This window comes from Triticum urartu, chromosome 2 (genome assembly GCF_003073215.2).
Source record: "Triticum urartu cultivar G1812 chromosome 2, Tu2.1, whole genome shotgun sequence".
NCBI classification, from domain to species: domain Eukaryota; kingdom Viridiplantae; phylum Streptophyta; class Magnoliopsida; order Poales; family Poaceae; genus Triticum; species Triticum urartu.
In genome coordinates, this window is record NC_053023.1 from 5,222,012 (window position 1) to 5,234,746 (window position 12,735).

The following is a 12,735-nucleotide window of genomic DNA, read 5'->3' on the forward strand; positions in this document are numbered from 1 at the left end:
GTTTCGGCTCTTCAGATTTGAGTGACACTGAATCTAGCTAGCTGCTGCACTCTGTTCAAATTTGACTGGATTTGTTCCTTCTTGTCTTGGGCCCTTTTTCTCTTCTTCATTCAAATTTGACATGTACTGTAGCGCCACAGAGTCTATGACTCCTCCTCCTCGGTTTGTCTTCAGGCCCACCCCTGAAACTGGTGTCTTGATTCTACTACTGCTAGGAGATGTGTTGAGTGTTCAAATTTGACACTGTGAATCTAGCTGCACTGTGCCTGGTAGCGCGATTGTTTTCGCTGAATTCAATTGCAGGAGCTATATATGCTGCAGCACATAATTACCCCAAAAGTCTTCCGCCCCGCTTTATATTATATATAAAGCAACACGGCCGAGCTGCAGCACATAATTGACAGACACAGGTCATGGGTTTGCACAAGTTTGACATTGGTTATATATATATACCATGGCCCTTGCTGAATTTTCTTTTCTTGTGTTGATGATGAAAAGGATTGGTCTTTACGCCCCGCCCTTGAAATTGGTACCCTCATTGTACTACTGCCCCTGAAATTGATATCTTGATTCTACTACTGCCTACTGCTAGGAGATGTCTGGCCTGTTCAAATTTGATACTGAATCTATCTGAACGGTGCCTGGTAGTGCAATTGTTTTCACTGAATTCAATTGTAGGAACAATGCTGTCTGTAAATAATTGACAGACAGGCCAAAGGCCATGGGTTTGCACAAGTTTGACATTGGTTATATATATACCATGGCCCTTGCTGAATTATCTTTTCTTGTTTTGATTGATGATGAACATTCAGGTGGTTGGTTTAATTAGCAGCGGTGGAAGAAGATGGGCGACCATAACCTGATGGAGAAGGTGACGGCGCTGAGCGAGCAGCTGAAGATCACCGGGACGGAGGTCGGCAAGAAGATGACGGCCGGCATGAGCTCCATGAGCTTCAAGATGAGGGAGCTCTTCCTGGGGCAGACTCCGGCCGACAAGGTCGTCGAGGACGCCACCTCCGAGAGCCTGGAGGGGCCCGACTGGGCCATGAACCTGGAGATCTGCGACCTCATCAACGCCGGGAAGGTGAACAGCGTGGATCTGGTCCGCGGGGTCAAGAAGCGGCTCGTGCTCAAGGATGCGAGGGTTCAGTTCCTCACCCTGTCCCTTCTCGAGACCGTCACCAAGAACTGCGAGAAGGTGTTCTCCGAGGTCGCCGCCGAGAGGGTTCTTGATGAGATGGTCAGGCTGGTGGATGATCCACTGACCGTGGTGAATAACAGGAACAAGGCACTTATGCTGATTGAGGCTTGGGGAGAGTCCGGCGAGGAGCTCCGCTACCTGCCGGTCTATGAGGAGACATACAAGGTACCTGAAGAATTGTTGTATCACATTCTAGTTGCCTGATTCTGTCTCATAGCAGTGAGAGTCTATATTTTCATTTCTTGGTCGAGAGTCTATATTTTCATTTCTTGGTCAATGAAAAGTTGGCCCAAATAGCGTGATGTGCTTTGCAATGTAAGTACAGAAAACAATAATTTAGGACCAAAAGGTTGAAGTAACTGAAGATACCTGCATGAATGGGTAGCCAGCATGTGATTTTTGGTAGAATATCGACAGGTTATGGTTGAGACGTAGGGTGAAAAGTAGATCAATATATGTAAGAGTCTTAGCTCAAGATGATGAACAGAACAGATACAAATTACCCAGTTAGAAGAAATACTGTAGATTTGTAGAATGGGGATTACATAGTACATCTCTGAAATCTGGCTGCTAGTCAAATAAAAATGTTCAGTACTTTCCTTCAGAACTCAACATAATGCTAGAAATACACACAATTTGAGCAGTTTTATGGGTATATTGACCTACCAAATTAACCTTTATATTCACATATAGATGAAGCAGTAGTTGAGGGAATGCATGGTTAATTTGATGCATTATATTCACATATAGATGAAGCAGTAATTGTCACCTGAAAAATAGATGTCGTGACTATTTCAGAAAAAAGACGCAAACCATATAGAGAATAACTAAATTATATTCTACCAAAACATCAACATGTTATGGAAGTAATTTAAGTCCATAACTACTGTTATAAAGGAAGGGGCCGTTTGACATTTGGAGTCAGTTTTGGCAAAGAAACATTACTGAATGTATAGGTGACTAGGTGTGTAACCTAGGGGGTACTGAAGTAGTCATTTCTGAAACTGGCATGCTGTAGTCAGCAGGAACAAATAGGAGGCACTAAATTCAGAAAAAACTGAACTTAATCTTAAATATTGATGGGAGTAATAATGTGGAAGCAACAGTTAAGTAGAAGCACATGCCATCAATTGGTTGGTGCTTTTCAAAGATCGAAGATAGAGGGAAGCACCCGGTTTTATCTCGAGTTATCATGAGATGAAACAACTTCAGAATGAAATTGTTGTTTGAATTACAGAAGATAGAACCGGGTGCATCACAGTGAATATTTAAAATTGCACATTTAGCTCCAGTAACATACTATTTGTTTAGCTTCCGTCATTCTCCACCATAAAAAAAGAAGCTTCCGTCAGTCTGAAGGAAGAGTGATGATCTTGGCACCATGAATCATTGTACTATTATCATTTGATCATTCCCTATACTATACCACCCCCTTAATACCTGTAAGTAAGAAAATACAGTAGTATGCAATAAGCTTAGTGCTTTATTAGTTTACGCTTCTCACTTTTGTGCTTTAATATGTTTCATACTTTTGTGTTTAGAAGTGAAGAGTGATAATTTGTGGTGGTCATATTTTTTATGCCGTCAGCGCTTAAATTCATGGCTTCATGGTTGAAGAAATTGTAGTGAACAAATTTTGGCAGCAGCATTGACATCTACTCAAGAAATTTTTGAGTCAAATAATTTGTTGTTTCAGTGGCCAGTTTGATGTAAATCCATATGATTTATCTTGCAGTGAAAAATATATCATGCTTTAGTAACCAAGGCAGTGCCTATAAATGACAAACTAGCTAATATATTTTCTGTAGAGCCTGAAATCAAGAGGAGTGCGGTTTCCTGGACGCGACAATGAGAGCTTGGCCCCCATATTTACTCCACCACGCTCAGTTGCTGAAGCTGAAGCTGGTGCAAACTTTACCCAACAGACCTTTGAAGATGTGCATATGCATATATATACTGCCGAAGAAACAAAGGAAGCTTTTGATGTTGCGCGTAACAGCATAGAGCTTCTTTCAACTGTTCTTTCTTCTTCCCCTCAGCAGGATGCTTTGCAGGTAACTGGACTTTGTGTAACCTCCTCCCTGGTTCGTATAGATACCTTTTGACTGAAGTACACTAATTCACTTCACACTATAGCTGGACTAGTTCTCTGTGGATTTTTTCCGGTTAACATTTTTTTAAATACCTGTTATTATTATTATTATTATTATTATTATTATTATTATTATTATGCCAGTGCCCTGGTTATTTTATTCTATTGCATGAGCGTAGCACTCTGTTTATGAGATACTATGAAGTTCCCCTCTATTCCTGAACATGTGTTATTCTAGCATTCAAATTTTGTTTCTAAATCAATATCATTTACAATTCCATGACAACTTTACTCCAATTCTCTGAGCTATCACAAGTCCTAGTTTCACATACATTACATAAACTTGTTTTGCCAGTCATTTAGCTATAAGTCAGAAATGAGAAGGCACTAAATGCTTAATTGAGCATAATATGATAGTTCCCTGTTACCGATTGCATTCACTGCAAGGTATATATTTTTTTTGAAAGCAAGGTGTGCGTTTAAAAATATCAGTGCAACATAGACTACTTACTTCAGTAATCAGACTATCATTTACATGTTATTTTACTGGTTTGAGGTAGATTTTTGTTGGTCATACATTGACATTGGCTAAGAGCTAGTATTATGTTTTGACTAGTTCTGTTACTTGCACAGGATGACTTGACGAACACCCTTGTGCAACAATGCTACCAATCCCAACACACCATCCAGAGATTCGTCGAGACGGCCGGGGACAACGAGGCCATGCTCTTCGAGGCCCTGACCGTGAACGACGAGATCCAGAAGGTGCTATCCAGATACGAAGAGATGAAGAAACCCGTGGCACCAGCGCACGCGGAGCAAGAGCCGTTGGCCATACCGATCGCCGCAGAAGCGGAACACGAGGATGCCACCGCCGTCGGCAGCGAAGAGGCCCTGGTCAGAAAACCGGCCGGTGCTCGAGCAAAGCCGGATGGAGACGACGGTATGCTCGATGACCTCGACGAGATGATATTCGGCAAGAAGGGAGGGGACAGCAGCTCCTCCCAGGAGGATGCGGATGGGGCCCAAAAGCAGGACACGAAGAAAGATGACCTGATTAACCTCTGAACACCAGTTCCTGGGATGAGAAGTCACTGCGAGTTTTAAGACTGCCGCAGAATGGCGCCTGACTGTATTTCATCTGGTAGAGGATTGGACATTCATTAGGGTTCAGGTCGTTCGTCTACTTATATGCACCCGATCGATCATCGGTAGCTCAGTAGTTGTGCTCCGTGGTTTGTCGCGTTGATCAGTCACTTATCATCTTCTGGTTTCGTGGATGCATCTCAATCAATCTATGTACTATGTACCACGAATACATGCATCTTTTTAGACAGTTGTGAAGAACACTCATCCTTGTCAAATTCTGCATCAATATAGTCTTACACCAAATGTTTTTTCCACAGTTATCGGAAAACAGTTATTTCTGCCACTTCTCCAGTTACACTTGCACATATTATGTTTGGCTAGAATATATCACATGGATAAGTTTTATCTCAAGGCCTCACATCATAAGCCTGAGGTATAGATATGCCATAACTAAGCCAATTTCTCGCTCATGGCGAGTTTGAGTTAGCGCTCGCCTACAGCAGCCAGTTCGTGGGCCACGACTATCAAGCGGTTTTCCTTTCATAGCGGTTTTCCTTCCATTTTTAGCGTGTGCGCTTGGTTCGAGTTCAGTAGGTTGGGTTCCGTTTTGTCAGAGACTCGCGACCGGCCTGGTATGCTGCTTTTCAAAACCATTTTTTAATTTTCGATTTATTTACTTATGTTCGTTTCTTTTCCGTATTTCCTTTTTACTCTTTATGTTCTCATCCTTTTTCCTTTATTTTAGCTCCCATTTTGTGTTCTCGTGCAAAAATGTTCATGGCGTTTTTCAAAATTGTCCGTCGTGTATTTAAAAAATGTTCAGCATGTGTTTCAAAAATACATTTTTATATAATTTTAAAATGTGTTCATATATCAAATAAAAATATATATGTATCTTTTATCTAAATGATTATGTAATTAAAAAATTCATGTATATTACTCTAAAAATGTTCACATGATTAAAAATGTTAACGTATTTAAAAAATGTCCTTTAATTTAAAAATGGTCATGTGGTACTTAGAAGATATTCATCCTATATTAAAAATTGTTCATCACTGTTTAGTTTTTTTGCTATGTATTACAAACTGGTTCATCATATATTTAGAAAATGTTAAGCATAAAACAAAAAAATTGTTTACTGGGCATTACAAAGATGATTATAGTGTATTTAAAATATTTAGTTATTTAATTTCAAATTTATTTCCCCCTATTTATTTTCTTTTCTAGTTTTTGCCTTTTTCTTGTGTTTTTCACTCTTTCCTATGTTTTTTTGGAGTTCTCGCTTTTCCTGGCAGACACTCTTTTTGAAAACACGACAAACATTTTAAGAAAGGTGATTAACATTTTCGAAATGCACCATGAACATTTTTTAAGAAGTTGAAGTATTTCTCGATTCAGAATGATTTTTATTCAAATTTACTAAGAAAACTCTTCAATACATAATTACCATTTTCAGCACAATGTATATTTTTAAAATATGCGATGAATATTTTAAAATACATGATAAAACTATTTTTAACATGTTGAATATCGTATAATACATGCTAAACATTCATAATATGCACAATGAAGATTTTTTAAAATTTCATGAATTTTTTTTTATAAATATGTGGGAAGCTAGAAAAAAAATGAAAAAAATCGAAAAATAAAATAAACTGACACATTTTTTGTATATAATTCTTTAAAGAAAGTACTCATCTATCTCTAATATGAATTCATGTATTTTAGACTCAAAGAATGGATAAAAAGAAATGAAAAAATTAAAAGAAAGTAAAACAGAAAAAAAGAGAAGTGAATTCCTATCGGCCTGGCCCATGTGCCGCTGCTTTCTAGGCGAGCAACATGAGTTATAGATGCACCCATCATCACCTATGACCTTGTGTTTTCTCATAACCATAAGTAATTTTGTAGTAGGCACAAAAGCCCACTCGATCGCCATAACCGGCGCATTAATAATTCTACTAAAATCCCTCCACTTGCTCTTCTTTCCCTTTCTATTTCCACCCGCACCGAGCTGCTCGTCCTTCCATCTTGAGACATGCCGCCCCTCTCAACCCACTTGCAAGTTTCCATGCTCTCAACACACATTTTATCGCTCCCATCACTTTCCACATCGACTCTCTGCTAGTTTCATGTGCTGTTGCTTGTCGACGCAGGCTCTCCTCGGTCCACTATCTCCATCCCGTGGAGGTGCTGATACCTAGTCATGGCTTCAACCCAGCAGATGATGTGGATTTATGCTAGGAATTTAGTGATCTGGTCACTGTAGAAAAGTAGACAATGAGACGTGGTTTGATTATAGAATTCCACGAGTGCTGCATTTCCTGGAACCCTTACTTGCTTCTCCCCATGTATTAGTCAATACAATACATCCGGTGACAAAGACGGCTGAGGCTAGCTTTGAAAACATCCCTGGCCAACCACCACACCAGATCTAGACACCCCTCCCTTGACCCCGTGTATTTGACTACCAACTTCGTATAGTCTATTTCCGCTACCACGCTATATTAAGCCTCTGTTACAGGTGTTCAACATCAATATCAAACCTTCCGATAATACTAAGCCCAACTTTGCTCTATACTCACATTATACACCAAGTAAAATTAATGCAGTTCTATATGTTTTGGTCACAAAAAGGGGTCCTCATGTGATCATATGTGCACAGACTAATTCTGATAGAGATTGTTTCACATATGTACTCCATCATTTTTGATTGGAATATATGGATCAATGCTAAATAGGAATACAAGAAAACAAGTACAACTTAAACAAGTCATACTAATGTGAAAAATTGAAAACAAACACATGCATATACGCATCGTGGATATGATATGGATGATTTTTTTACTAGATCTGAAATGGATGACAAGGAGCTGTACAACACTAGTGCACACATACCCCTGAGGTGCTAATAGTTTATGTGTTTGTATTGATCGATTAGTCCATAATAGTCCATCTACAATTGAAAGAAAACATCAACAAAGGAATGCAAAAAAACTCGCATGAGTAACCTGCATCTATCTAGCTATGGCATCATGCTTTATTACTCTTTTACGTTTTCACATGTCTAGGGTTAATGTACAAATCAAAATAATCTCTGCGAGTGCGCATAGGCATTGTTTAGCCATGCATGTGATGTTCATTGAAACATGTGTTGGTTGCCAAAGGTTTGGGAGACGTTGTTGATGCCTGAGTAGACCTGCATCTGGGTGAGTATGTGCTCAAAGTTGTCATTAGACTTCTCAATTGGGTGTGTGTGGGAGCCTTCATATGTCGTTACCACCACACCTTCGTCCCGCGATAGCCGCTGCACCTGCTTCTTCACGTTGCATCCTTGGTGCGTGCATCGGTAGTAGCTCCTGCATGTAACAAACAAGTTAGTACTTATTTAAAGGCTATTGTGCTACAGGGATCATAAGAACAACAACAAAGCCTTTTAGCAATAAGGTGGTCGTGGTGGTGGTGGTGGGGGGGGGGGGGGTTCGACTACGGGGGGGGGGGGGGGGGGGGGGGGGGGGGGGGGGGGGGGGGGGTCGACTAGACTTAGAGTAGGGACCACAAGAATGGTGTTCTATGGAAAGCTCTTGTGTACATCATTGACGTAGGAATCCAACCAATTTCTTATACGTATCTATGTAGGACCGATGCATTTTCATGGGTGCTTGTTGTATTTTATCTTACCAGTTTGTCCTACAATTGTATATATTTGCAATCTCTGTTCCACACTTGTATTCCTCTCAAACTCTTGTTCTCTTTTTCTTCCAATGTTACCCATTTTTAAAATCCAAGGAGGCTCACGGAAGTTATCCAAGCATTATCAATTGGTATATGTTCTTAGATATATGACTAGTAAATGATTTAAACTAGTAATAACAAAATGATTTCATCATTTGTTGCTTTAGTCTCTTGCAATTCAATTGACATTAATATACTTTCTATGTTAGGATGGTTCATAATTGTTCATGAGATTGGCGTGATGTGCCATATCACTATTTTTTAAGATCTGATTGTTCTGGAAAAAGCCTATATCACAATGGTAAATCATTGTTCTTAAGGATTGAAGTCTAATAAATATTTGGTATCTGTCATTTTATCTCATTTTTGGCCTGCCATAAATATTTGCTACTTTAAGTATTATATTATTTTTGCAAGTGTATAAAATTAATTAAGACATGCATCAACATACACATAAGTCGGCTATTTCTTGCGCCGATGTTAGAGGAGACTATCTATCTATCTATCTATCTATCTATCTATCTATCTATCTATCTATCTATCTATCTATCTATCTATTATGTTATAATTAAAGCAATACACAAATAAGTCACCATGTTCATCCAAATAGGCTAAATTAGTGCTTCCATCATATGTGGTAATGGCTTTGATTTAAAGTCAATTAATAATGGAACATACATATCCATATCTTATATAAAGGTTGTTATATAAAAACAATCACAAATCAGCACATTGTGTATGACAACGGTAGAACATGGATAGTGTCACCTCTAACATCTGCAAGAATTTGAATTGACAATGACTTAGGCATTAATTGGACAATGGCTTACATACGAATCCTATGACCTTTTCTACCATACTACAATTTATTTTAGCAAGTATACAGGTTAATCATTGATAGATATTTATTGTGCTATTCTCCCAGTTCATGCAAAGCAATAGGTAAAGATATAGGACTATTAGTATTGGGGTTACAAATATCTAAATTTAAGAATGAACTTCTTGATAGAAGAGTAGTATATATAAAACAGTAGGTAAAGATATAGAACTCTTTTCACATACATAGTTTGATCAGAAATAAAACATAGCCAAATTTGATATTCGTACTCCATTATTATGGTGACATATAGCTTAACACATTTAATTGTTTACACTGAGTGATTGGGTATATATGTACAATTAATCTAAAACTGAAAATGGAGAACCCATTTTTTAAAAACTATTTGATTTCTTTTTGGTATCATATAGTTTGCAATGATAGAGGACCAACACGAAATACAACATGTCTTAGATATCTCAATATGCATGGATTAGTTTGGTCAGAAATAAAATATAGCCAATTGATTTTCATACTCCATTATTATGGTCACAAATGGGTAAACCAATAATTTGTTACCATGAACAAATGGATTTATATGTACAATCAAACTAAATTAAAAATGTAGAACAAACCTAGAATAAACTATTTGATTTACATTTGGTATCATGTAGTTTGCAGTGACAGAGGACCAACAACAAACTCATCATGTTTTAGATGTGTCAATATGTATGGATTAGTTAGAAGGATCAACATGCATGGATTTAACTAAGGTATATATGCTTGAATTGCATGTGCAAAGTTCACGACAGTTGTAACCGACAATAAAATAGTACATTTTGAGAATTAAATAGGATATAAGCTTGTACTAGACCTGGAAGCTAAATATTTTTGTTCTGCAACAATAAAGTTTGGAAGTCAATTATGTAGTAAAGTTTTCTCGATTATGTTGAAAAACATTAGTCACATACTACGAAGCAAAGGGTAGCAATATGTTATGGAAAGTTTCCACAAAAATACAACTGCTAATTATACTCAAACCAATTGATTTCCATTCAATACCATGGAGTATGTAGTGACCGAGGATTAACATCAAGAAGTTACACACCAAGCAGCACATATCCGATGTATCGACATTCTTGGATTTGTTAAATGTATAAACCTTAGTGGATTCTATTATACGGAAACGCCATTTTACTCTAGTATAAAGGAGTCAAGCTTGGTAATCCTTGAATTGTCAGCCACTTTCAAAGTTCATGGCAATTGGAGCCGAGATTATTCAGTAGTTTATTCTTCACAATTTTTTTTCCATATCACCATCATTTACAGTTTCATGTATGAAATCTAGCTAGTATGTACGAAATCTAGCTAGCCGCGTAAATGCACGGGCCAGTCTGCTAGTTGCCTGGCTAGTAATAATATAAGCATAACCCAGGCCCCTAGAGGGGAAAAGGCCAGACAGCGTCTGTAGTCGGTAATCCCGAAGAGAGTGTCTTTTGTGCTCCAGGTGGCATGCTAATATGGTGACTTAGTTAGGATAATCTATAGACACAAGGAGTAGATAATGTGGAGCGTTCAATCCACCTCTAACTGGTGGCTCAAATTATTCCTAGTCAAATTCGATCGCCATCAGCTCTCTGTTTATTGGCGATGCCCATCAAAATCACGTGGAACTTAGCTAGCTTTTTCGCCTAGACTAGATGATGAGGATGAGAGACATGTCGTTATCCCATGTAGGCAACCACTACCAGAGCTTGGAAGATTCACTGGGACTCCATCTCACCTACTTTCTTTGAGCCCATCAAAAACATGAAATTGCACGCCAAACAAATGGAAAAAAAGAACACAAAAAGGAGAAACAATCAATGGTTAGAAGTCCCAAACAACATCTAGAAGTAAACCAAACATCAAAACAATTTGATCATCGATCAGTCAGGATCAGCAAGTCAAGGTGTCATATGAGAAATTAGGGCACGGATTTACAGACCTGGGGAAGTTGTTGTTCTTGACGGCCTTCTGCCCGTACTTCCTCCACCGGTAGCCGTCGTCGAGGATGTCGACCTGGCTGCGCGTCTGGAACGCGAACCGCGGCCGCCGCTCCCTCTTCTCGCCTTTCTTCTTCCCGACGACCACGTCCGCCTCGCCGCCGCCCTGTGAGCTACTTCCTGCACGATCATCGCCACCATCCTTTGATTCGGAGGGATCCTCCTGCTTGGACCCCGAGAAGAGGCCTTGGCCCAAGCCGCCGCCGCCGCCGGTGTTATTGCCAGCTGCTTGACCATGGTGATGTAGATGGTCATGGCTGCTCGCTCCTGCCATGAAGTGGTATGAATTGGACGTGGAAGAAGAGGGCTGCGTCCCAAACAGAATGGGATAATTCTCCATGGCTGCGTTACGTTGAGCTCGAGCTAGAGGGAGAGAGAGAGAGAGAGGGGGGAAGTAGCTGAAAAGAGTTTTACAAGTTACACCCAGGATTATATACTAGGGTAGGATAATCGTGCCTCACTTTGACCCGTAGTCTGCTGAAGGCGGCTTCCTCCGCCTTACATATACCACGGATCACATGCATGCGTCATAGAGAGAGAGAGAGAGAGAGAGAGAGAGAGAGAGAGAGAGAGAGAGAGAGAGAGGATTCCTGGAGCTGGGGGTTGTCGTAGACAACACGCAGATGGACAAGGCCGGAACGGTAAAAAGACTGTTTGCATGGTGGGCTCGATAGCGAATGCGCACGAGTGCCATCCTCGATTTGACCATTCCCGTGATATTGTTCAAGCGCCGGACCAGAGACGAACCTTCCTTTTTTTTTGTTTATTATGTGCGTGTGTAGGAATTATTAAGAGCTAGCGTTGCAGATTGGTCGTCAAGCTCAGGTCATTGTGTGTTGAAATGTATTCCACCAACTCGTGAAAAGGAATAAAGCTAGAAAATATAGGCGCCCTGCAGTGGGTGTGGGGGCAGCTGAAAAATCAAAGGGCCTAGAAGCTCCAAAATAGTATTGAACCACGTGCGTTGCGTGATGTGCTCTAATTTCTAGGATTTTTCACTGTGGGGCCAGCTTGATTAGTTAGCTTAATCACGCATCTGATAAAAAAGTCATGTTCTAACTTTTGGAAGCATGATTTTTTTTTGTATACAGAACATAACAATCACTCTTAATATTTATGTAGCAACTAGTTGCCCTAGCTTGATAATTAAATTGGAGAATAAGCTTGGTTCATTTGAACTTTAATACTCCCCCAATCCATAGTACTTGTCGATGGTTTAGTACAAGAGTTGATTGGAGGGACCATGTTAAAATTTGCCTTAGTACAATTAAAGTTGATTGGAGGGAGCAGCTAGGTTAGAGCAACACCATGCTTGACTGACAAGGCAAGGCACTATCTACTATATTAAACTAGATGCTACCCTTCAGGATTTCGTCGCAATATATTCCAATTATATTTGATTGGATGGATTATAGATATTTTGATCAATAATATGTGAACTAAAATTGAAAGGCAAATTTTAACATGGTCCCTCTTACCTCTTTTTTTTACATGTGAGGTAAGAAGGTAAGAGTCAATCAAGCCATTCATTGATGAGATCAACGGCTAAGATCTATTTTATACTCTTACCTCTCATGTGAAAAGAGGGGGTAAGAGGGACCATGTTAAAACTGCTCAAATTAGTTAGTTGCACAACAAATATATGCATCACTCCTATTTCTTGAACTGGCTATTTGAGATGGAAATAACATCAAAGTATTTTTCTTCTAGAAAATTGTGATGTGTCATGAATGCAACTGATAAATTTTTCATTATT

General features: G+C 39.3%; 2 protein-coding genes across 2 annotated transcripts; one reads left to right on the forward strand and one right to left on the reverse strand.

The window, feature by feature from the left end:
• Window positions 1–784: 784 nt before the first annotated feature.
• Window positions 785–4,642, forward strand: LOC125534985 (TOM1-like protein 1). Its single transcript, XM_048698046.1, has 3 exons — window positions 785–1,366; window positions 3,010–3,255; window positions 3,927–4,642. Exons 1-3 carry the CDS (start codon window positions 845–847, stop codon window positions 4,359–4,361), a joined length of 1,203 nt encoding a protein of 400 aa, XP_048554003.1. The 5' UTR covers window positions 785–844; the 3' UTR covers window positions 4,362–4,642.
• A 2,641-nt stretch (window positions 4,643–7,283) lies between these two features.
• Window positions 7,284–11,456, reverse strand: LOC125534986 (probable WRKY transcription factor 75). The gene is made up of 2 exons (XM_048698047.1): window positions 10,922–11,456; window positions 7,284–7,741 (listed from the first exon to the last, which is right to left on the reverse strand). The coding sequence occupies exons 1-2, from the start codon at window positions 11,317–11,319 to the stop codon at window positions 7,522–7,524; spliced, it is 618 nt and encodes a 205-aa protein (XP_048554004.1). The 5' UTR covers window positions 11,320–11,456; the 3' UTR covers window positions 7,284–7,521.
• Between the last annotated feature and the right edge of the window lie 1,279 nt (window positions 11,457–12,735).

Excerpts from the sequence above, each read along its gene's own strand:
- LOC125534986 (XM_048698047.1), bottom strand. The coding sequence starts at position 11,319 with ATGGAGAATTATCCCATTCTGTTTGGGACGCAGCCCTCTTCTTCCACG. Across the intron at positions 7,742-10,921 it reads AAGAACAACAACTTCCCCAG|GAGCTACTACCGATGCACGC; the intron begins GTCTGTAAATCC and ends TGTTACATGCAG.
- LOC125534985 (XM_048698046.1), top strand. The coding sequence starts at position 845 with ATGGGCGACCATAACCTGATGGAGAAGGTGACGGCGCTGAGCGAGCAG. Across the intron at positions 1,367-3,009 it reads TCTATGAGGAGACATACAAG|AGCCTGAAATCAAGAGGAGT; the intron begins GTACCTGAAGAA and ends TATTTTCTGTAG. Across the intron at positions 3,256-3,926 it reads CTCAGCAGGATGCTTTGCAG|GATGACTTGACGAACACCCT; the intron begins GTAACTGGACTT and ends TTACTTGCACAG.